The sequence below is a fragment of the Mastomys coucha genome, chromosome X (genome assembly GCF_008632895.1).
Source record: "Mastomys coucha isolate ucsf_1 chromosome X, UCSF_Mcou_1, whole genome shotgun sequence".
In the NCBI taxonomy this organism is placed as follows: Eukaryota; Metazoa; Chordata; class Mammalia; order Rodentia; family Muridae; genus Mastomys; species Mastomys coucha.
The window spans coordinates 46,198,195-46,223,587 of NC_045030.1; the positions used below are offsets into that span (position 1 = coordinate 46,198,195).

Genomic DNA, 25,393 nt, shown 5'->3' on the forward strand with positions numbered 1-25,393 from the left:
CACTTAGTACAACAGGGAACTTGGGACCTTGAAGTAACTTAGCAATGACATTGCAGAGTGACTATACAAATGCACTTATTGTACAGAAGGGAATGGGATAATAAAGAAGACAAAGGTCCATAAGCAGTCATCAAATGTATAACAGCCCATGCAATCATTAGAGAAAGAGGCAAAGAAAAGAAAAAGAAGCACACGCTTTAGTAGAAAGTACAGCCAAAATTGATATAGAGCTTTCTTAGTCATTGTGTTGCTAATTGAAAACTTTTTGGTAAAGATATAGGGAAAGGATAATTCTTAAATATGATGGATGGAGATTTAAGTTAGCACAGCCATTTTGGAAAGTGATAACAAAATTTCCTCAAAAACTTCTAAAAGTAAAACTACCACCACGTAACCCAGAATTGGAACTTCTGGGTTTACAGATGCTCCTTGACCTGGTGGATTTCATAATTCGAAAGTACAGTAAATCAAAACTATTCCTCGGTCAAGCCAGGGTACTAAGGAGACAGAGCCAGGTTGATTGTGAGTTCAAAGTTATCACAGGCAACAAAGAAAGCATTTCAGAGGAGGTAGTGCATTTAATATACCTAACTCACCCAACACTATATAGCTTGGCTCCATAGCCCATGAAAAGTTCTGGTTGTTTACCCTTAATGTAGTCGCTGACTAGAGTCACGGCTCACTGCAGCTGCTCAGCATCCTAGCACTATCTGCATACTGATAGCTCATTCACTCGTATAATTTCACATAAACTGAATTTTTGTTGGTCAACCCAGTTGAATCCGTGTTTTGTTGAGGCTTTGAGGGAAGCCAGGCCACAGTGTGCAAAATGCATTGAGGTATATCTATTTGTGACTATAGTTGTATCTAGGAATTTGTGAAAGAACCTAAACTTATTTTCAGATGATAGAGATGGGTGGAGAGCTAAGAATCAGGCACATTCTACCCTCAGCCAACTGCTTTCACTGGCATTCTTTTTTATCTCATTTCTCTTCCCCCTTTCATTTATTTACCTACTTCAGCTGTTTGATAACCTTTTTATCGTATAAGTTTTACAGACGTTTTAGAGATATTTGACATTTATTGTGGTTTGAGTAAGAGTGGCCCGTATAGGTTCATATATTTGAAAGCCTAGTCATCAGGGAGTGGCACTATTTAAAAAGAATTAAGAGGTGTAGCATTGGAGGACATGTGTCACTGTGGTTGAGTGTTGAATTCTCAAAAGCCCATGCCAAGCCCAGTAATTCCCTCTTGGCCTACATATTAAGATGTAACTCTTAGTTAATTCTCTAGTACCACATCTGCCTACTGCCATGATCCCTGCCATGACAATAATGGACTAAATCTCTGAAACTGTAAGCCAATCCCCAGTTGAATGCTTTCTATTAAAAGAATTGCCATGGTCATGGTGTCTCTTCTCAGCAAACACTTTATTTAATTTAGGTGCTCATTGGACATTTCCACAGTGTCATTGTTTTACAGAGGTTTAAGTGAGACTTGAACAATACTCCCACATAATGTTTTTAAGTGGCCAGCTTACATAGTGAAATGTCTTGAAAAGTTATGATAGAAGGCATAGCAGGACCAAAAACCTGCAAGTGTCTTCTCCTATTAAGTACTCACCCAGTTGTCCCCTTTGAACATACTCTACACTGCTGAATGCAGCAACATGTAAGAGAAATGACAGCATGATTTGGATCATGTTAGAAGGCAAGCTGGAGTCTGCCTAGTGCTGCCCAACAGTAGGCACTACTCTCTCACCCTCCTTCACTCTACCCATGACGTTCACATATTGGTGCTTCCTGATTTGCCTCTCCTTATTGTTGTCCATTTGCTTACATTGTTTTATTTGTAGAGATTTCAGTGGAACTTGGAAAACAGTCCCACCTCTTTAGATGATCAGGAGAATTCAAACCCAGGGAATATTTGTGAGCAAGTAAATTAGGAGCTCCAATTGATTTGATAAAAAGAAAAGTGCAGCAAGATTCAGTCAGCTGCAGGGTATTATAAAAAGTGATTCCATTTTGATTATTCTACGCATGTTGGTGACCTCTCTGCTAAAGTTGCCCATATAATCTCTACCTGGGAATTGTGTTTGTGCATGCCACTCATAAAGTCTACCTACTGATGGTAAAGTAGCTCACAATATAAGATAGCTTTAGGACATGTTAGAAGAGAAACAGAAAGTCCAGCAGTAATTGCCCCGTCCTATCCTCACCTATGAAGCAGTTATAGCATGACACTCTGTCTCTAGTGATAACCTTCACACAATATTGCCATATTTCACCTCCCAGGTGTGGGATGGATGTTTCTGTTGTACTAATAGATTTGTGGACTTTCCAGTCAACTTAGCACATAGTCCCTCCCAGTTCTGGGTCTACAGGTGGTCATCTCAAGAACTGAAAATTAGCCAGAGTTTGTGGAAAAGTTAAATGACCTGAAGTGACATAGAATGAGTATGATTTATTTTAAAAGGTTTTGAACCAAATCCAATGAGAAGAGATGAACCTCAAATCAGCCAGTTTCTGTCTGTTCTCTGACCTCTCTTTGTTCTATTCAAGAGCTTCCAATTTTCGTTTTCACTTCTACCTCCATGTAACCAGTGAATGTTTCTGTTATGTTTTTCTTTTTTTATTATTTTGAATATCTTTTATTTATTCTGACAATTTCACACATAGATACAATATATCACAATCACATTTACTCCTAATTTCACTTTCCCACTCCCTCAGAACCCCAAAACATCCCCTCCCACCTTATGTCTTCTCTGTTTTTGTTTTTAAAACCCACTTCATCCAATGAGAGCTGCCTGCTGGAATGTTGACCAGTCTTTATGGCTTAATCTTGAATTTTGATCTTGTGGTTTGAATATGCTTGGCCCAAGGGAAGTGGCACTATTAGTAGGTATGGCCTTGTTGGAGTGGGTATGGCCTTGTTGGAGGAAGTGTGTCACTGTGCAGGTGGGCTTTGAGATCTCCTAGTGCTCAACCTCTGCCCAGTGCAGAAACTGAGCCCTCTCCTGGCTGCCTGTGGACCACAGTCTCTTCCTGGCTGCCTTCTGATCAAGATGTAGAACTCTGACTCCTCCAGCACCATGTCTGCCAGCATGCTGCCATGCTTCCTATCATGACGTAATGGACTGAACCTTTAAAACTGTAAGCCATCCCCATTTAAATGTTGGTTTTTTTTGTAATAAGGCAAATATGAACACATATATAAAAATTATAAAAATAGGGCTAGAGAGATGGCTCAGTGGGTAAGAGCACTGACTTTTCCTCTAATGGTGGAGTTCAATTCCCAGCAACCCCATGGTAGCTCACAACCATCTCTTTTTTTGTTTGTTTGTTTTGTTTTCTATTTTGTTTTGTTTTTCTTTGTTTTAGAGAAAATGCACTGGTCTCAGTGAATTTTAGCCAAATATTCTTGTCAACACGACTTAGTTAAATCTATGGATACTCAAAATACCTGACCATGTTGCAACAAGATGCAAAGAGGAAGGCTTTGTATACCTGCCCTTAATAAAAATATTAATCTCTGATATTCTCCTCTTACCACAAGCACAACTTCTTTCTCATCTTATAGCTCCCTTATATTGATGCCTATGTATAAATTATCCAAATAATGTAGTCTATTTTCTGTATCTGTAGACTATATATACATACACACACACACATACACACACATATAGAGTTATGATCAGAAGCATAGTAGGTTGAACCACGGTAGAAAGAAAACCTGTCTTATCATTTCATTGTTCTGTTGATTCGCTCTCTTCCTGTGTAGATAATTTTAGGTTACCTCTTTAATAATGCTTTCTTTGTTAAACTTCTCCAAACAATGAAGTCTCTTTGTTACTTGGGATTCTAGTCACAAATGTCAGCAGTTCAATCTAGCAGTATGTAATATAAAAACAACATATTTGAATACCTGTTAGAATAGAAACGGGGAAGCCATAAAACCAAACCACTTTTCCCTTTTAGATATCAGTAATAAGTTCCATTTTTTACAATGATATATTACCATTTTTACTTACTTCTTTTTTCACATGGGATTTGTTATTATCTCTATGAAATTAATATCTCTCCAGAGATTTAGAAGAGATGCCCATTTGATATACTCACCTTTTTCAATGAGATCAGACAGACAAACTCAAGTAATAAAATTCAGCAAGCATTCTGGGCAAGTGAAATTCCTTTAAATGATGAAATAACAGAAAATTGTGAGTTATTACCATCCAGTGCCTGTCTCTATATCAGACTTCCTCCTAACTCCCCTCATCCTGCTACTGTGCCCTCCCTTTAAAACTCCTCCATTATCCTATTCACTTACTCTGGGTGCTGTCTGGATACCTACCTGTCATTACTGTCTTTATATTGCTTCTAAAGATTAGCACCAACCTTTTTTTTTTAAGATTTATTTAGTTAGTTTATGTATGTGACTACATTGTCTCTGTCTTCAGACCTACAAGAAGAGACCATCAGATCCCATTACAGATGGTTGTGAACCACCATGTAGTTGCTGGGATTTGAACTCAGAACCTCTGGAAGAGCAGTCAGTGCTCTTAATTCCTGAGCCCTCTCTCTAGCCCTGGATTCACACCTTATACCCAGTAGCAGTGAGCATCTTATAGAATGAAAATTATTTAATCAAATAGTACAAAAATGGATATTTTTCCTGAATGTTTTTTAATGTTATTCAAAGAGTTTCAGGAGCCAGACATCTCTTGCCTTTAGCTGAGATCCTAAACCCTAAGAGAACTGGGGTCCTCCTTTTCCTCCATCTTGATGTATCTTCCCATCATTGGTAAGTGATTCATAGTCATCTTTCCTCTGTCAACATTATAGGTAAACATGTGACAAAGTTGGGCCTGGTTCAATTCTCAAAGATGTCAATGTCTCATAATATAAGACAACAGAAAAGGAAAACAGTGACCACATTGCTAAGTTGAAACTGAATGAAGTTAGTCCAGGAACTAGCTGAGTCCTGCACCTCTCTCTGAGCTCCCCATGTTCCACTCCTGACACTACTCTCTTGATTTTCCTCTCACTAAGTAGGCAATGTTGATATTTGCATTTGTGAAACATACGGCCTCATTATTCTCAACTTAGTACAATTTTATAGCAACTCTTAGAGGTAAATTTGGTAAGAACTGTGGTTAGTTAAACTCCTTACAATACTGAGAAAATAGATGAATATGGACCAGGACTCAGTCATCCCCTTTCCCTATTGTGAATGTGCACCCCAAAACTTAGTATTTTAAGAGTCTTTAATCTTTTATTTTTCTTTATTGGTCAAAGTATTGAAGGTTTCTATTACTGTGCTATGTTTATACAGTCTTTAGATAGACCTGGTATCAAAATCAACTTCAAGTTCTCTGTGTAGCAAAGCAAGGAGTGAATTTTGAAGAGTTATATAAACAATCACAATGTCCAATGTCTTAATCAAATGCATAGATAAAATGAGCTAGTTGCCAGCCAACTTCCTTTCTCCAACTTCATTATCTTATCACAAACCTCTCTGCAACCATCATTTGATTCTCCTTTTTGTACACTCTGTGTGTTTATGATTATCCTGTTCTGTTTAGTATCTTTATAATGATATTAAGCCAATAAAACACTATAAAGGGTTGTATGTGTTCAACTCAATGATGTGCACAATAATCTAACTACAAATTATGACAAAACATAGTGCCTGGAACCTTGGGAGGTAGGAGCCTAGCAGGGCTTGCCTTTTAGTCTGTGTTCATTACTCCTAGTCTTGCCATTCTGTGTTTATAGTCTTCCTACTATATGGCCTGTAATAGTTATTTCACTAACTCTCGGTAGTTTGAGGCCTCAATTTACAACTTCATCAATTCTAGCTGTACACAACAATAAACTTCAGTAATTCATTTAAGAAGTAGAACAGTTCTTCTATAAGTTCAACAAATAGAGAAGGCAGAGCAGGAGGCACCAAACAAAACCTTTCTTGGCTGTCTTCTGCCACCGACCCTCTACCATTTTATAAAACCATTTTGTCATCCATGTGTTTAATGTTCATTTGCTTGATGCATCTTTTCAGGGACTTTTAAAGCCTTACCACCCAATTTGACCACTGTGAACACTGGTTCAACCCACCTAAGGAAGACATCAAAGATCCTACCCTTTACCCATGACAGCTTTCTTGTGCAGAATCTGTTACTGCCCAATGTTTTCACTTGGTGAAATTGAAGCTATTAATTGAACCCTTATTCTCTGTTTTCGATTTTTCTTTCTTTTGGAATTCGAGAGTGGATTAATAGACTTTCATAGCAATGATAGCCTCAGCTAGATTTATAGACAAGCTTGCTTCTCTGGTGATTTTAGTGCGGGGGTTAACAAATTGGAGAAAACATTGTCTTGGTATCTCTCATAAAGGGATCCTTTAGGAGAAAACTCATCACAACAAGTTAATATTAACTTTAAAATGTCTTGTGGTTATTTGAAAGGAGGAGTGATTCTCAGTATGCAAACCAAACTAATTGGCTCCTTGTCCAATCTCCTTAAATTCATATCTCACAATGAAAGGAAGATGATAGGGGTTCTAACTAATTACTGAGAAAATGTCTCACTAAAATCTTTTCTAAGACTATTTTCTGATTTATTTTAAAGAACTCTAAAGTTAAGAATGTAAAGCTGGGGTTGGTGATTAGAGAGAAACACATGGGGCACTTTGGAGGACTGGTTACATTTGTGGTTCAGTTTATGAATATTAATGAATATATGCACTTAAAGATATACACATGCTTTTTGTGATTATCACACTTCAAGGAAGATATTCTGAAAGTATAAAAAAGAAAATAAAAGAACTTATAAGAATATGGATAATATAGGCATGTGCATTTATCAAAACACACATGTGCATTTATCAAAACACAGCAAGCATACTTTTAAAATTTGTCCATTTCATTAGATATAAATTTTCTCTCAAAAAGAGAAAAGAAAAAAGTCTGGAAAAGTAACATGCACACATGCATGCACATTTACTTGTATGTACACATGAACATGCCCACATGAACACATACTTATACCACAAATACTAAAAGGAAGGGAGAAAATACTGTATAAACAGGAAATTATAGCTATTAACATTGGGGTTAAATCTTTGGGGTTAAAGTATACTAATATCTATCTGTACCTACTTACCACTTATTTTGTTTAAAACGTATTCCAAAAATGGAATGAACTAGTGAACCAGAGAACATCAGTAGAAAAATATGAGTACCAACTATAAGGGTGTTCACTGCATGTTGCTTTTAAAGTTTCGGTATATTTGAAATTTTCTTACACTAAAGTGTTAGAGGTGATGCTGGGCTGGAAAACTGCTCAGTTAAAAAAGTTATAGACATAGTCCTGAATTTGGGACCCTAAAACTCATGTAGAAAAGGTAGGTATGATAGTGAGTGCCTGCAATCTAAGTATGGGGGAAGGGGAGTTGGAAGAGACAGGTGAACCCTGGAACTGATTGGCTAGCCAACATAAGTCAATGAGCTCCAGTTTTACTGAGAGATTTTTGCCTCAAAAAAAAAAAAAGAAAACAATTTAGGAAAGCATTCAACAAGAACAACTGGTATGCACTTATATGCTACACGAATTCATACACATGAGCATATAAACATATGAACATATACACACACACAATCCTGACAACAGTCTAAAGAAGAGAGGAGGTTCTTCCCATTTCTTTTTGTTTTTTAATGTAAATTTAAAATGTTTGTTCTCCAGAACAATTGATACATAAGTACTGTACATATATTACTTCCACCCCTTCTCTCTCCTCCCTTTACTCCTTCACCTTCCTCTTAAATTCATGACATCTTCCTTTTTTCCACAGAAAAATCACTATCTTTCCCAATTTTCGTCTCTTGATTTTTCATAACCAGTAAAATTGCCACAGATCCATTGTGCAATTTTTTCTCCTTGCAATTTCCCCAAACGGTAAAAAAAAAAATCTATTTTCTTTTCTAATGTCTGTTTCTTGTTTTCTTTTTAAACACAAGAACAATAAAGTACACAGACTATTCACCTGAATTTTGGTAGGAGCTATGTTGGAGAAAAAGTCAGAACTAGCCAACTCCTATATTTGAAAAACAGAAGAAATTCCCAGATGCTAGTGTATCTTTCCTTCTTAACTGCCACAAACGTCTGCTGTCTCTAAGCACATTTTTTCTTCTTTTACTGAAAATAGGGTTTTTTTTTATCTGATATATTCTGATTATGGTTTCCTCTCCCCCAACTCCTCTGAGATTTCCCCCACCTTCCCTCCCATTGATATAGAAAGCTGGCATCCATTCATTAAGGATTCTGACACATGAGCAACAAAGCACAGGAGACCGATATCTGACAGAAATAGCAGCAATTCCTGGGCAGGGTATCCCAGAAGACAGTAATACCCAAAGGAGTCGGCAGTGCCCGTGTGGAAAAGGCTTAGGTGTGAACCCTGGGGAGAGCACTTTGAAGCACTTGGGTGACAGAGACACCAGATGGTAACCAGAGCAAGTGAAGGAGCAAATGGTGGATACTATACAGATGTCAAGACTCATTTATGGATTCATGTGAGACGCACCCTGGGGTTTGTGCCATCATATACAGGCAAGCTGTCAGCTTCACTCACTGGTATTTCTGTGAATCACAAATGTCTAAATACTCCTCACAAGAATCTGAAACACTTTGCTCTGCTCAGCATGTTAAGGTGAGGAAAAGATTTTCTACAGCACTTCTTACGGCCAAACATCTTCAACATTCTCTAGTCACAGAGTGTTCTATTTGAAGTCTTGGTAGGAAGACTGAAGAAAATACAGGTAAATGAAACAAAATATTTGTGTAAAAGCAAAACCTGCATTGGTCACAGACAGAAAAATGGAAGCATGTACCATTTCTCCATTTTGTTTTTACTTTCAAAGACATGGTGGCCTAAGAATTGGTTTCATATCCAAGGCTTTCTTCATTGCTAATAAGTAATCCTAGGGAAGGAATCTTTCATTTCATCCTTACTCTCCAACAGATAAATGTACCAGAAACGTATGTCTCTCACAGTCATGATCCTTTTCACTGTCTTTCCAGGGTTTTACTGACATTGTACTGGAAAGAGTCATGCATGGAGGAGCCAATATTACAGGTTTCCAGATTGTCAACAATGAAAATCCAATGGTTCAGCAGTTCATACAGCGCTGGGTGAGACTGGATGAAAGGGAATTCCCTGAAGCCAAGAATGCACCACTAAAGGTAATGCTCCATGACATACAGACAATGAAGGCCAGCTTTCAAAAGCTTTTCAATATGGTCTTTATATACTTACAACCATCCTGTGATCAAGTGCTCTTCCCTCAGATGTGATTCAACAACTCTTAAAAAAAAATCAGCTGCAACAGATTCTATAGTATAACCTAACCCCCAAATAAACTATAGAGAATAGATTTTTGTTTTAAAAAAAAAAAAACCCTACTGTTTGAAAATAAATTAGTTTACTGTTTAAATGAATCTCATTTGTAATATTCTCATAGTAATTTACACTATTACAAGAACCTGAATCAGGCAAAGGGTAGAGGCAATAGGAAAAGGTAAAGATTGATAGTCTAAAACAGAAAATTGGATTTTACATTATTTATGTTATTGCCCCATGATAATAAGTTCCATGAATCTCAGAACACCCAAGTGAATTAGTCTCTAATATAGAATATGTATTACCTATATGTACAGAAATATTGAACAGAAATAGTTACCTGTCTACAAAAGTGTCTTTAAAAGTAATTAGATTACCTAAGTTGTTCATTTTCTCAAAATCAAGATAAGAATATTAAAAGCAGAAAGTCATATTTAGAGTGAATATTTTTCATATGTGTTTCCTATGGTTAGAAAACCTATTATTTACTCACAATTTTAAAAGAGATAAATTAGGTGGAAATTATTTGTGCTACACAAAGGTTTCTTCATATATATAGTATATATTTATATTCAAACATATATTTTTGAAGGAATATGTATATATATTATTCATAACCTCAGCACACAATTTAAATACAAAAGTAGCTTTTAATTCTTTTCTGCTGTTATAGTAAAAATGCATACATTGACCATGATGTAAGAAGAAGAGTCAAGTATGTTAAAACCTTCCCCCTTAAAAAAGGAAACTGGGGAAGGTCTACTTTCTCATACTTTCTCCAGTTCTCCTTTCTCCCTGACAATAATAGGGTAGAGAAAAGTAGGGAAGATAGATGAAAGAAGAGAAATGTATTCTCTACTACCCTGAAGAGGTCACATCAGAACCTGTAAAGTTCTGATACAACTAGATACAAGTAAAATTATTAAACAATTGAAATACTCTAGAAAACTTATGAGCTAAACATAATTTCATAACTCAATAAATTCACTCACTAGTGAGAAGCTAACCGTATGAGTGTGATGCAGATTATATGTACCAGAGTTTTCTAGGACAGTTCCATCTTAAATCATCCTGCCCCTTGGTCAGACCAGGTGTCCTAATTTGTCTTGGTGAATATGGTCACATTCATAATGAGGAATCCTTTATTGTCAAATATTTTTTTAATATACTAAACTGGTATGATTTCTCATACTATAGTTTGGTGAGCTTATAAAAGTTTATATTTCCATGAAACTGCCTAACCTTGCTGCTTTGTGATATTTCGATTTAGCAACTATAGAAGACAAAGATACATTTATTCATTATTTTAAGTGCTCTCAGCAATTTTATAAACACAATGTTAGACACAAAAAAATGAACAAAGATAAAATATATAAAGAGAATATTGCAGTATAGACTATCCTCGTTCTGAAGATGTGTAACTTCTAGGAAAGATAATGAAAACCATCTCAGGCACCCATCAATAATGAGTGTGTGTATACAACATGCTAGTATTTACTATAAAAAATGCTTAGTGTTATAAGTAAAACCCTAAGAACAGTTTAAGAAAGTATTGAACCTTTTATTGAATCAATCAAAGATCCTACTTTAATACTTGATATAGAATATATAGAGTTGGAAAAATCATCTAGATGCTGTTTAATCTATATTTCATAAATATGTCTTTTATGATTTATTTTAGATTGACTGGGCAATCTCATGCATGGGTACAGAAACTGAATAAAGTACAAATTTAAATAGTTCTTTTAATATAGCTTTAGAAGAATTACATTAAGACTAGTGACAATGTATGCAGTTGGTTGGGAGGAAAATCACCACTCTGTTGGCTTTAGGTAGTGCTAGGATGGGCAAACACAAAGATTTTCCTTCATGAAAGAAAATATGCTCCCATTATAGTCATATTTGATAAGTTGCTTCTGAAAGAAAAGTAACAAGAGAAAAGTAAATTGATAGTTGTAGAGACAACAATGTATTCACTCTCAATTGTATTTGGACAGACTTTTATATAGTGAGAACTCCCCTTAGGACATTTTGCTACATTTTCAAAAGTCAATAAAATTCCATATTCTATAAGTATTCATCACCCTTGCAAAATAGAGGCCAGCTTATTTTAATCATGCTTTCTTGATTCATTTAGTAGAAAAGCATGCACCATTTCCAACTGCAGATAATCAAGCTCCCTTGTGTTAAGTGACTAGCAGCATCCCTAGTAGAATATGTCATTGTATACAAGGAACAGAAAGTAAAGTGTTCTTGTCTGAAAGAGGTAGCATCATGAAGCATTGCCTACAAATTGTCAACGTTATCAGATTTAAAACTCAATAACAATTGTAATTTTCGACACTTGAAAAGCATCTTTGGTTTTTGCTACCCCCTGGGAAACAAAAACTGATTTATTGCTGGCCAGAGGTCCTAGCTTGCTTCAAACATGGTCCAGACAGAAATGATTAATGTTTCCTTCCAAATTAATTTCAAGCTGTCTAACTTAGCTATTTCCATTTTCCCCTAAGTAAACAGCAGATCTGAATTTTCTATTACAAACAGCAATAACTCAGCTTTGCTTTAGGATAGGCTATTTCCTCTCTAATCTATACACGCCATCCTTTAACATCACAAGCATTTCTGCCCTTGCAAAATACCCAGGCTTTTATACTCACTCACTCAATATGAAACAGTATTGAGAGCAAGAAAGAGATTCCCTTGAGCCATTTGATCTTAATAACCCTAACACGTGCACACATGAGGTAAGAGGCATCATTGTCGAATGCATCAAAGTCAGGCTTGCCCACAGAGAATTTTGAATTCAAATAATTAGGATGCTATCTTTGTAGAGCAAAAGGTGGAAGTGAATAAAAAGCACAAGGAACAAGGCAAGTTTGGAGGATGTCATTTGTCATGCTATCTTGTTTTTCATGCTTTATTTTAGTATACATCTGCATTGACACATGACGCAATACTGGTCATAGCAGAAGCCTTCCGGTACCTGAGGAGGCAGCGAGTGGATGTATCCCGCAGAGGCAGTGCTGGAGACTGCTTAGCAAATCCTGCTGTGCCCTGGAGTCAAGGAATTGATATTGAGAGAGCTCTGAAAATGGTAAGGACAATTGCTTGTTGGGGAGGATGGGCCTTAGAAAGACACAAAAAGGGAGACCTCAGTCCCAAAGGCGGATGTACTAAGAAACAGCATCTCAGGCTATGCAGAAAAGATATGTGTGGATAGTCACCCAAATCTAGAATTCCACCAGTAGAAAGTTCTGCTGTGAAGTTTGGAAAAAAAAGTAAATTTGGGGCAAATAGATGTTTCCTTCTATGCTGCACTGTACATGGTAAATGAAACTTAGTTTCTTCCAAAATTATAGATAGAATTAATAAGTAGTTTCAAAATAACATATCTTCTACAAATATGACATTTGCTATGAAGATTTGGTTTTTTGTTTGTTTGGATTTTTGTTTTTGTTTTTGTTTTTTTTAATGAAATGATCCTAACTTCAACATAGGCATTACAAAGGACAGCAGCAGCATCATTGGGCTCATCAGAAAAACTAGGAGCCTGAATGGACTGTGGAACTGAGCCAGTGTGATAGTATTTCTGTTGTCAAACAGAACACTTATTCTATTCTGCATGGTAGAATGCAGGGACATGGTGTATTTCTAGGCCTACTTAACAGGCTTTGCCCCATGCCACAAAGAAAAAGCCTAAAGAAAAGTACAAGGAATCAATGGATAGATGATCAAATAGGTCACTTGTTTTTAGTATTTACTGGGTAAGAAATCATTTAAGGCTTCAAACAGTGTCCTTTGAACAGATTCCATTATTTACACTAGGAGCAATATCACCCATTCATTGCAACTTCCCAAGCAAAGCTCTTTCCTGAATATTTAACTTTATGCCTGCCACATGTCCCTGCATGCATTAAAATGAGCCTCCAAGAGTACAAGAATCTCTTCTTTCCAACTAATTATCTTGACGTTTGGGACATCAAAATGAACAAAGAGATAGGTCATCCTAAGATAATTCTGTGCACAACTCAGCAATGAAGAATCAGGAATGGCCTCATAATGTACACCATTTTGTGTATTTGGCTTTCTTACTGCTGCCTTAATTTGCCAAGTTGGATGCATTCCATCCAAAGAGGTTAGTAGCCCCTGTGTCTCTCTCCAAGAAAGAGATATGAGCCATTCTCAAACTGTGTAGACTTTTATGTCATTGTGTCAATTCCTTAACAGATGCCCCGAGTGTAGTTTTATGGAGGCAGCGGTGCATGATTTTGAAGAGCAGCTAATTAAATTCCACCTTCCTAGCAGTTACAAGATTTGTATTGTCAGGTGGAACGTAATGATGAGTGAAATATAAAACTGCCTCAGAGTGAATCAAAATGAGTTTTCATCAACAAAACCTCATGGGCAGGAGCCAGCATTTCTAATTGATTGGCCATTCATAACATAAACCACCACTTCCCCCAAATAGAAATGTGGCCACCACAATAGAAACTAAGTAACCAACTTGGCTATAAATTAATTGGACCAGCCATCCTGTCACAAAGAAAAAAGTTCTGGATGTTTAACTCACTGATAAATTCAAAGGACAGGCCACATAAATCACCTTCCTTCCCAGGCCTAAATGGCCAGTCACCTGACCACAAGGGATCCTTCAACTTGTTTCTGTTCTAGAGAGCAATGGCCTTTCAAAAATGGTCCCTCAGAATGGTGTTATTTAAAATGACTGAAAATAAGCCTGGTTTTATGACATTTTTTAAAAAATCTCTTTTTACATACGTTCATTAAAAATGAGATTGTATGATGTACAGGGACCCTTCCTGATGACATCATTGTTTCTCAATAAATCCTTTTCTTCCTCTGAAGAAATCTAGAAACCAAACCATTGATTTTAGATTGAAGCATGTATGAGGTGAGGCCTGTTTAAATGAATATATAGCCATGCCGTCCATTCTGCACTTAGTAAGCCCCTATGAGTATATACTAGGCTCCATGATTAGTATGCAAATATGAGACAAGCTAAGGAGAGCTCATATTTGAATTACGTTAGTGTTGAAAACAGAAAATGAATATCTCTTACCTTGAGATGCTCCCAATCCAGAGGATATAGATTATTAAAATAATATTAAGGCTGTTTAGATTAAAGAGAGATTCTAGATGAAGTAGTGGGAAGGTGTCACTGACATTCAATACAGTCTATATCCCTAAAACTAGACTTCACTTAGAGTGGTGGTCCAGCTCGATTCCTACCACTAAATAAAGACTTTGCATCATGAGGACTGGCATCCCTAGGACACCTGTTGACTGCCTAGTTCATAAATTAAGTTCAGATAACCTAGGTCTTTTGAAACGTGTAATTCTTAATGAGACTTGAAGACCTGAGTATGTGCAGCAATGGATTTCTATGCAATTGTCTCAGCTCTATCAGACATCACAACATGCATCAGTTTCATCCTACTGAATAACGCATCAATAAAGTTCCCACTTCTTTACCTAGAACTGTCATCTCACATGCTCTGCAAGCTTAGTGCTTACATTTACTGGTCAGATGAAATTGTCATATCAAAGCAGTTTTATGGTCTTCTACTTTTATTTTAAAAGAAATCTACATCTTTTAAAAACTATTCCCAAAGCCTTGATATAAATTTTCCCCTTGGCAGTATAACGCCATTACTGCCCCTGATTTATTTGCCAGCATGTTGCTTCCTATAAATGAAGGGAGAGATGTTTTTCTCATCTTATCCTAAAACAAAACAAAACAAAAAAAACAGATTATTTTTCTTTAAAGTCTCTAACTCTTACTTAGGAAGTGAAACATCCAGTCTTTATTCGATATGTCTAAACTGTAGGGCAGATGAGAAAATCTGTCAGTAGATATGGCCTTTTGTTTTCTTATGACCAGGAACCCTTGTGGCGTATGTAGACTCTGAATTCAGCATCCCAAAACAGGAATGGAACTCTAGCACTTCTGTCTCTGTTGTGGAGCAATCCACGTTCCTGAATTCTTTGAGGTCCACAAATTTTTATCAGTCTTTGAACTATTTCTCCATGGCACCCATGATCTCTGCTACCTGTCTGTACCTTGGCATACAGTTTAAATAAGGGGGAAGGAAAGCTTGCTTCTCTCACAGTAGAAGTACATAAATGTGCAACTCTCAAAAAATAGCTACAGTCGCTTTGCTTGGTAATTAATTCAGATTGGAGATGGAAAGACGACTTCCTGGGTTAAGGTACTTTAGGCATAAGCCTGATGACCTGAGGGCAATCCCAAGATCCCACAGGGGAAGGAATGCATCAACTCCTGAAAATTGTCCTCTGATCCCCATATACACTGCAGTACATACATACCTGCATTTACATATATTCATATCATATATACTGGATAATAAATACTTTCTAATGTTAACATAGTTAGACTGTACTGTGATACTTCCTACATGCCAGGCATTACTTGGAGCTTACTGAATCATCTGAATAGTTCTGAGAAATAGGTACTTCTGGGATTTCCCATTTCATAGGTTAAGACTACTGAGTCACGCTGTGGAAACCAGATTACTTTCCAATATTGGAAATATGAAGATTAGACACAATGCAGCCCCACAAGAAACTCATAATGCAGAATAATACATTAACCTATTTCAGCCTAAAGTACATTCCTAAGAAGGGACTATTAGAAATGTTCAAGTCTTTGAAACACGGGTTAAAGACAGCTCACTACATTATACAGGTAACCACTTCTGATGCCCACCTAAAGTTTCATAACTTAAAAGCATACCAAGAACACATTGTTAAGAAAATAAAGCTCTGTGAAGACTTGATCTGCTACATAGAATTTAATGCCCTGAAATGAAAAGCCTCAAAGATTTCATCCTAGAGACCTAGAGTCAACACTGTAAGGCTAGTTTAACGTTTTACCTCTTGCCTTTTTACCAGGTGCAAGTCCAAGGCATGACTGGAAACATCCAATTTGACACTTACGGACGTAGGACAAATTATACCATTGATGTGTATGAAATGAAAGTCTCAGGCTCTCGAAAAGTAAGTAACCAAAACAGATAATAAGAAAAATGCCTCTCCAAAGGTGAGAGAGCATGTCCTCACAAGAAGATATGTGGGAAATATACAAAGAAAGGCCCACTTGCTGTTTCTGTCTTTCCATCCACTGAGGAACAGAGAGATAAGATACATAGAGCTTTGTAATCAGAATGATCCAACCATGTGTTATTAAAGAGAATGATGCTCTAATTCCTATAAAAGTAATAGACTCACAAGTTACTAAAAAATTTTCTAAACAAAGGGGAAGAATCACAAACTTTAGAGCATTCTATTAAACAAAATCTTCCTAGGCACATATGAGTTTTAACAAACAAGAATGAAAGTAGGTCACTGCCAACCCACCACACAAAGTACTTGGGACCAAATATCTTTCTTCACAACTGAATTGTATGTGGCCAGTTAGCTTCTATCTCACTCACAATTGAGTCACACATAAGAGAGATTTTGTAGCCGTATGATAAGCCTTTAGAATATAAACTCTCTTGCACCATATCTACTAGCTACTAACTGGCTTTTGACTCCAATATATCAGCTTTCTGCAATTCCAAACATTTTTCTGCTGTAGAGGTTTAATAATAGAAAAAGTGGTCATTACACAGCAGGCTCAGGTATTTTGCAGAATTGTCAGTAAAGGTGAAGGGAGGGAAGGAATCCTCAAGATAAAAGAATAGCAAGCACACCTCTTTGCGTATTTTGTCCTGGGGACAGTGAAAACATAGATAGGAACAGGGTATCAATCCTTGTAAATTTCAAGCTTCCTAAAGTCCACTTTGTATTTCGTGAGAGGGAAATGGGCATCCAGGTCAAATGTCTGTTCTTCCTAGGCTGGTTACTGGAACGAGTATGAAAGGTTTGTGCCCTTCTCAGATCAACAAATCAGCAATGACAGCTCCTCCTCAGAGAACAGGACCATCGTAGTGACTACCATTCTGGTAAGTGTGCACATACAGTAGGAAGGCTTTCGGAACAGCATTCTAAAAGTAGCATTCAGTTCTAAGTATCCTGAACAGTTCTAAGAATATTATTCAGCCAGCCTTGAGTTTAAGCATGCAGAAGTTCTAACACAACAGCTGCTCAGGGACCCTCAAGCACCTCTCCGCAATGAACAAAATGCCATTATATACAATGGCATTTTATTCATCCTTAAAAATATTAAACTATATAATTTCCAGGAAAGTTTTTCAGAACTTGAAAATATTATTCTAAGTAGTATAACCAAGTCTCAGAAAAACAAATACTACATGCTCTCTCTCTCATTATTCAGATGCTAATTTCCAGTTGTTAAATATAGGAGTAAGTATGAGTAAAGACCAAGAAACTCGATAGCAGGCCCATAAGAGCAAAAAAGATATTAATGGGGGGATTAATGGGGTGGAGAACATTGATCACATGTGATATCAACATAAAAGGAAAAATATTGTGGACAAAATCATCCAGAGGGTTTAGGGTAAGTGTGGATGGAAAAGGAAGAGGTAGATAATCATCTAGAATGAAGTATGTGTGAAGATTCTACAAGAAAATCAAAAGGAAGAAAAGGAAATATGGATGGAGGGAATAGCTCAGTGGTAAAAGATGCTTGCCACCAAGCCTAACAATCTGAGTTTGATGCTCAGAACCTTACATAGGTGAAGGAGAGAACTGACCCGGGCGAGTTGTCCCTTTGACCTTTACACAAATAACATGGTATGGTCTCATTTGCAATATACTTAGAAAGGAAAGACAGAACACAGAGGAAAGAGAATGGATGGATGAATGAATGCATGAATGAATGAATGAATGAATGAATGAGGAACAATTTTACATATCATTGTCCTCTTCTCCCCTAAAAGAATGGTGCTTCACTAGGATATAAAGTCTAATTCTTCATTGTGTAGGGTTGTCACGTGAAAAAAGAAAATCAGTTAACATTATAATATTGGATCTAACATTCCTTTGTATAACTGTGCAAGTCACAGTTTTTCTAATCCTCAGGTTTTTATTTCTGCAATTTGTAAAATAGAAGTAAATAATAATAAGCTCTTACCTATGCCTTAGGACCATTTCAAGGCACAATTAGCTATATAGAAGTATTTCACAACACAATACGCTATAGATGTGTGATGGGGTCGTATCATTTCCAAATGGTTTTCCAAAAGCTGTCTTCTTTAATGAAGTATGTACCTCAGGTAAAAACAAGTATGGCATTTAAACAGCATGTATCAATTTCTCTTCTTCACTTTACCCTAAGAAGTGTATATAGACCTCAGATGGTAAAAAGAGCCAGCCAAATTCCCCAGCTTCACAAGGACTGCAGTGTTTCCCTATTGCCTGCCTGAGCTGACTGGAGCCCCTACCTAATACATCCTGAGAAATCAAAGGCAAATCCTCTTTATGTACCAAAGGAGATAGTACTTTCCAATTCGACTACATCAAAAGACTTTACTGGTGAAAACTAGTTCTGCTTTCAAATTCTGGGGAAAAAAAATACTTAAATGTTTCTCTACTTCATTAAATCATCAGTTAGGGGCTCCAAGGAATACATGGCCCCATGAATAGTTGATTGAGGCTCCCTTCCTCATTAAGTCAAATTTTCAAAAAAGAAAAAAATCATTTCCATACACCGAGCCTCAATAGAAACAGAGAGGAAAGTGTCTTCCTATTACATTTACTGCATCTTGGGAAAAGAATGAATAAGAGTAATCTTTTACTCTCTTTTCTGGTCTCTAAGGAATCACCATATGTAATGTATAAAAAGAATCATGAGCAACTGGAAGGAAATGAGCGCTATGAAGGCTATTGTGTCGATTTAGCCTATGAAATAGCCAAGCACGTAAGGATCAAATACAAATTGTCCATTGTCGGTGATGGGAAATATGGCGCAAGGGATCCAGAGACTAAAATATGGAATGGCATGGTTGGGGAACTTGTCTATGGAGTAAGTATTTTCAATTCCACTGTTACCTATTTCTATGCTTTTCAGTTAACAAGAAAATGAGGGGATCTAGTGTTCAGTCTTAAGATTTATCAGATTTCAGAGCTTTCATGAGTCTGTAAAGACAAGTCATTCCTTATGCTGCTGAGGTCAGGAAAGGGAGACTATCAGTAGCATCCTTTGAGCAACAAGGTTATTTTACAAAAAGGAAAATGAAATTGAGGGAATATATTTGGCCACATTAAGCACAGTCTGCCCTCTATTGAGAGTCTATTCCTTATTCCTTCTATTTCATTGAATCAGGTACCAGAACCACCTACCCATGAAGTTCCTTAGCAGCATCTCCATCTTTCCTCATTGGTCCCCTGTGTCTAATGAACCAGTCTGCAGTATGAATTCTACTAAGTCTTTCAAATCTAAATGCACTCTTTGTCCCAACCATAGACATTATTACCATCTTATTAGCATTAAGATTTTTACCATCTGTCTATCATTTAGCTGTATCTCTACCTCTAGTTTTATACTAGCAAATCAGATCTATATTATTGCAATTCCCCACTTTAAAAAAAAAAAAACAGGATAAAACTTGAAGAAAACTATAATGGCATTGTCACAGCTCCTTGGTGTGACATTTAAAAACCATTTTAAATGGTTTTGTTCTCAGGGCAGATGGGATCTTAGGCAGAGCAATGAAGTATATGAGGATAGGTACAATTGGTCACCAGAACTACCCATTTCATAAACCAATCACTAATAACCAAAGTTCAGATCTAAATATCAGAAGATATTTCATTCTACTAGACAACAGATACTGAGAAGATAAATGAATTGGAAGTATGAAGCAAATACCCCTGTATCTATTGGATGGAGGATCAAGAAAATAACTCTAGTGGTAGCCAGCACAAATAGGGTGCCACTCAACCATAAGAGATTACTGGAGTCACTCAATATGTTTTTTAGAATAGGCCTTTGGAAACCAGCATAAAAGAAGGAGCTTATTTCTAAAAATGAGGACACAGAATGGGAACTAAGGCTTAAAATGAGGCTGGGCCCCAGGTATCAAAACTGGGACACTGTCCTCCTGCCAGACAAACAGCACAGTAACTTGAACCCCCCACCTCCATCTGTGGGGCTGGAGCCAATCACCACCTGTCTTAGGTCAAGGCTGGCCCTGGGAACTGGGGCAGGACTGAGTTGCCAATGAGACACAAGTGAACTGAGAGATGAAAAATAGGTTTTCCACTTCCACAGAGGGACAGACAACTCAGTTGATTTGAGAGCCTAAGGTGCTCTCAACCATTTTGTCATAGCACTAGCCTCTCACTTTCCAGGTGACAACATTTTCTCTTTCTTGTCCCTTACCCCTCCAACACTCAAAACATATTGTCTTACCTATAGCTCTCCCAGCACTTTAGTACATTACATAGGGAAAATTCACTCTTTTCCCTAATGAATCAATACCTGGATACAATAATGGTTGACAAAGATTCATTAAAGTTAGCTCATGGTGGGAAAAATAAAGCAATATTTTTGTTATTATTAGCTAGCACTTATAGACTGCTCACTGGCTGCTACCTACTGTGCTAAGTACTTTACAGGCATTCTGTACCTTAATCTTCACAACATGCCCTTGAAGAAGTTCCATTAGTAGCCTCATTGTATGTGTGAGACTATTTAAGCTAAGAATGGAAGTTACATTCCAAAGACCAAACATCCTGCAGGGCCTGTGTTAGTTGTTCAGGCTGCTATAAGAAAGTATATTAGGCTAGTGGTTTACAAACAACAGATATTGATTTCTCACTGTTCTGGAGGTTGAGAAGTTCATGATCAAAGATTTAATTGTCTAGTAATGATGAGCTTTCTAGATCACAAATTGTACCTACTTGTTGCATCCTCACATTAGGGAAGGGGCAATTAGTCTCTGAAGCTTCTCATATAAATATCCTATTTATGAGAGTTCTGCTTCATAAAGTAACCACTTCCTAAATACCCCATTTCCTAATAACATTACTTTACAGATTACAATTTGAACATATAAAGAGAAGTGCAAACATTCTGACCATCACAACAACACAGTGCCTTGGATCTATGAGGTTCATGTGCTTTTCATAAGTTCATCATACTATCCCATAGAAAAAGTTGTTTGGGGCCCATTCCACCTGGAATAATATCTGAAATTTATTATAAAAGGCTTTTGGTGCCTTTGCCATTCTTGAGTGACGTTATCAAAGTTTTAGTAGCATGGCAAGAAATTGAGATATAAATTAATACTGCTACAGCTATCTGATCTAGTCCATCAGTTCACCAACCCATCAAAACAGAATGGTCAGAGCCCTGTAGCGTCTCCAAAGAAACCTTGCATACTCTGGAAATAGATCAGTACCCTCCTAGCATTGAGCAAGATGTCAGGCATGGTGATGTAGAATAAGAGATTTCTTGACATTGTTCAGAGGAAGTGTAGCACTCTCATGGTGTTTTGGTTTCTCCTCTGGGATGTCCTCTCTGCTGCATGATTTAATCTCTATACATCCCTTTCTCTCTCTGCTTCATCTGTTTGTAAGTGAGGGAATTTGAGAAATACAGAGCGCCTTGTTTAGTAATCCAGACTTCATCTCCTCAATTTTGAAAAGGTGAGATTTCTGAAGTGACCTTTCTCTCATTCTCCTGCTGCTATGGGAAGAGCTTTCCTTTCTGCCGGGGAAGGCTCTTAAAGGCACATCCTCTCCCCTCTCCTGACCTAGAAGAAGTCTCTGATGTTTTCTAAGCTGAATAATACAAAGTGATTCTGGACAGCTGACAGCAAGCCAATCCACTGAAGTAGACTGTCAAACTACACTTTCCTCTAAAACCTAGGAATAGAAAAACTAGACTTTCTTGTCATGCTAGGAGGAAGGGCTTCCTATCAAAGAGGAGGATAACATAAGCTAAATGTGCCCTCATCTTCATGGAGAAGTTTTAATCTTTTAGCATTAGCAACTTTTCAACATCTCTGTACATAATAGAAATGGTGGGGGGGGGGGTGAAAACACAGGCTTGCATTTCTGACAGTCCTGACCTCTTGTGGTTTGCAAGATGCTTCAGAAAGAGAAAGGAAAAAAAACTGATGGTTTCCCAGAGTGCTTAATGGAAAAAAAGATGAAGAGCAGAAAAATTATGACTTGCATTTAGCAAGAAAACTACACAGATAGGCACGGCTTCATCTTTCCAGTACTGCCTCCTATGCCTTTTGTACATAGTATGGATCAGAGCAGGAAAACAATAAAGGAAGGCAGAGCTGGAGAAAGCTTTGCCAAAGACATTTCTATATCTGCAATGAAGTCTCAAGAAAAAGTCAAAAAGAATTAAGTTTGGTAAAGAATAAAGAAGTCAATTAGTCTCTTTTCAGAAGCTTCCTTTTTTTTTCCTCTAGAGAAATTCAAATCAAAGTTGATGTTGGGGCACCTTGTATCTCTAAGAAGGTTATTTTTGAAACAAACGTCAGCAGCATACAATGTTCCCCATTACGTAAGCCCTGCAGAACATTGTGGTCTCGAAACTGTCCACCTGCTTTTAGCAATTTTGATTTTGAGCTGGATTTCTGTAACACTGCCACATAGTAATCATTCCAGCTCAAATGGCTCACACACGACCAGTTTTTACTGCTCCCAGATAGTAAGTGTTTTAAGAGGGCATTTTCAAAGAACATTTTGTGGCTATCAGGATTCTTAAATATTCTTTAGCCAAATATCTAATTCATTTTCACAGATGACTAGGAGACCCACCAGGGCCCAAACATTAGCATCACCCATTGAGAAAACCAAAAAATTGAAGCCTGCTGGAGCACAAGAGTGACAGCAATTTCACAGGGAGGAGGGGTGGTGGCAAATTTTGACAACAGCACAAAAATCAGTTTGGCAACTCGAATACCAGTATGTGTGGTCTAGTACTCTGTCCACTGGTTTACACTGGCTCAGCTCTCTAAGCTTCTCAACTTATGGGAATCTTGATATTACAGCAGTCAGATATGTCATTTCTTCATGGCTTCAGGGTAAACGGCTTGCATTCTAGCTGGATTATGAGCGATTCCATCTAAGATACTCATTACATTTCTATGTACCCTCTAGGGCAATGCAATACTAATCTCTAGTTATCTCTTGAAATATTTAAAAATGCAATGTAAATAGCTGGAAGGTTCTGTCCTCAGAGAAGATATATGACCTAACAACGTTTATTTAAAAAAAAAAAAAAAAAGGCAAGAAATGAGCTAGGAGGAAATTGGAGCCCCAGTTAGGAAGAGGACACCTCCCAGTGGGCCACTGCCACATTGCCACATTCTTTATGTGCTTAGCACCTAGAATTGAGAATAAAGATGACAAGGGATTGCTTTTGGAAAGGCCAGGAATGATATCCAGATTGGTTCTTCTGACTTGGACAATAGCAGAAAGCTCAGGAATGAAGGAATGAGATTGGCATATAGATTCCAAGTCATGGTCCTTGGGTGTCCCAGACTATTTCTCTCCCTCCCAGGAGAAATGGCAACTCAGCAAACACTACTTACAATGACATTTCGTTGCCTGTAAGAAATTACCTAAGATTGTCACTATCCTAAGACAGATTTATTTTCCATTAACAAAGGCAGAGAGTCAATCTGTCCTCCTGGTTAAAGGCGGAGAAGCAAGGACCCCATATCGGATGCTATGCATTCACTGCTAATCTCCAGGTGACTACACTGGGCTCTGGCAGAAAGGACTGATAGTTTGATAAAAGTGCTCCTCTACTGAACGGACACATAAGACTCCAGGGAAGAGCATTAATGATACATGAAAGTCTGCTATTCTGAGCAGAGGGGTGGGGAAATATTCCCAACCAAATTTAGCATCACAGGGCCTTCATCCAGCCCCCAGGATGCCCGTTTAACTTCAGTGGGTCTTTAAATCCCTAAGCTCCCCAAGGACAAGGAGTCCAAATCAATAGACCCCATACTGGGACATCTGTTCTGGATAAAGAAATGGGGAGATCCTGTTGTGACCCTGCTTGTTGTTGCCCTGATTTAAATAGTCCCTGTCCCTTTCTCCAGATCTTAACAATGGCAGACAACAAACATCTCATAGACTACAGCCAATAAAGCAGTTTAATCCCTGTTCCCCAACACACAGCAATTGTATTCCTATTGTCCACCTTCTGCTCCACTCTTTTTTCTAACACATTAAATTTTCTGGAGGAAATGCCTGCTGAAGGCCACTAGAGCTTTAGGCTTGATGCACGGAGCAGGGAGCAGATCACGTCTGCTTCTCATACGGTCTGCATGATACATCTATAACAGTGGCTGACAAGCTCCTGCTCAAACAATCTTCAAATGGGTTACAAATTTTAGATGAGGTGATCAGATGAAAATACTTTAAAATGTAACAAGCCTCCCATCTCAAACAATTTGTAAAATTACAGTTAAACTAAATGTCATCTCTGCTTAAAATGTGTCAGCTTCTTAAGTTCATGGTCCCTGTGCATTAAAGTCTGTTGGAGTTTAGGTTTTATGATATTTACAACTTTGGCTGCCCACCTATGAAAATGATTATAAATCCCCTCTAGCTAAATCCCCTTCAATAACGCAGTTGCTTGGGTTTGCCACTGGTTAAGTGGAAAAAAAAAAATCAAACCTAATTTAGTGTGTTTACTGAGCCCACACAGCCATTCTTAAGCTGCTTGATTAAAATCCTTTAAGTACTCAAAATGCAAGTTAAAAACACTAGTAGAGTCTCACCCTGAGCTCTTACCATTTGCTGGTTTCTGTCTGTCACCTGGAGCACCCTCATACCAAGCATTTACCCACCTAGTGTTCTAAAAGTGACTTTCCTGCTGCTGTTAGCAGCACAGGCTTGATGACAAAAGGCTGCTGGAGTGGTTTAGGACACCAAAAGAGAGACACTTGATTATTGAGTCAGAAGCTCACCTGCTCCATAGTCCTAGCCATAATCCTTCATGCTCGGCTCCAGTTACAGCTGACTTGAATTAAGAACAAATATCAAGGGAGGAATTTCAGGGGGGGGGGTG

The 25,393-nt window shown here is 37.6% G+C and overlaps 1 protein-coding gene across 3 annotated transcripts in view; it reads left to right on the forward strand.

Annotated features, from left to right (window-relative positions):
- The window catches only part of Gria3 (glutamate ionotropic receptor AMPA type subunit 3), a 269,423-nt gene that overhangs the window by 170,592 nt on the left and 73,438 nt on the right, over positions 1 to 25,393 (forward strand). For all 3 annotated transcript variants that reach the window (XR_004113737.1, XM_031354592.1, XM_031354721.1), the window contains exons 6-10: positions 9,081 to 9,242; positions 12,326 to 12,493; positions 16,330 to 16,434; positions 17,277 to 17,384; positions 19,160 to 19,366. Coding sequence is in view for 2 of the 3 variants with exons in the window: in XM_031354592.1 (XP_031210452.1) it covers positions 9,081 to 9,242; positions 12,326 to 12,493; positions 16,330 to 16,434; positions 17,277 to 17,384; positions 19,160 to 19,366 (750 nt within the window). In the remaining variant the exon portion in view is untranslated. The remainder of the gene's footprint in view (positions 1 to 9,080; positions 9,243 to 12,325; positions 12,494 to 16,329; positions 16,435 to 17,276; positions 17,385 to 19,159; positions 19,367 to 25,393) is intronic.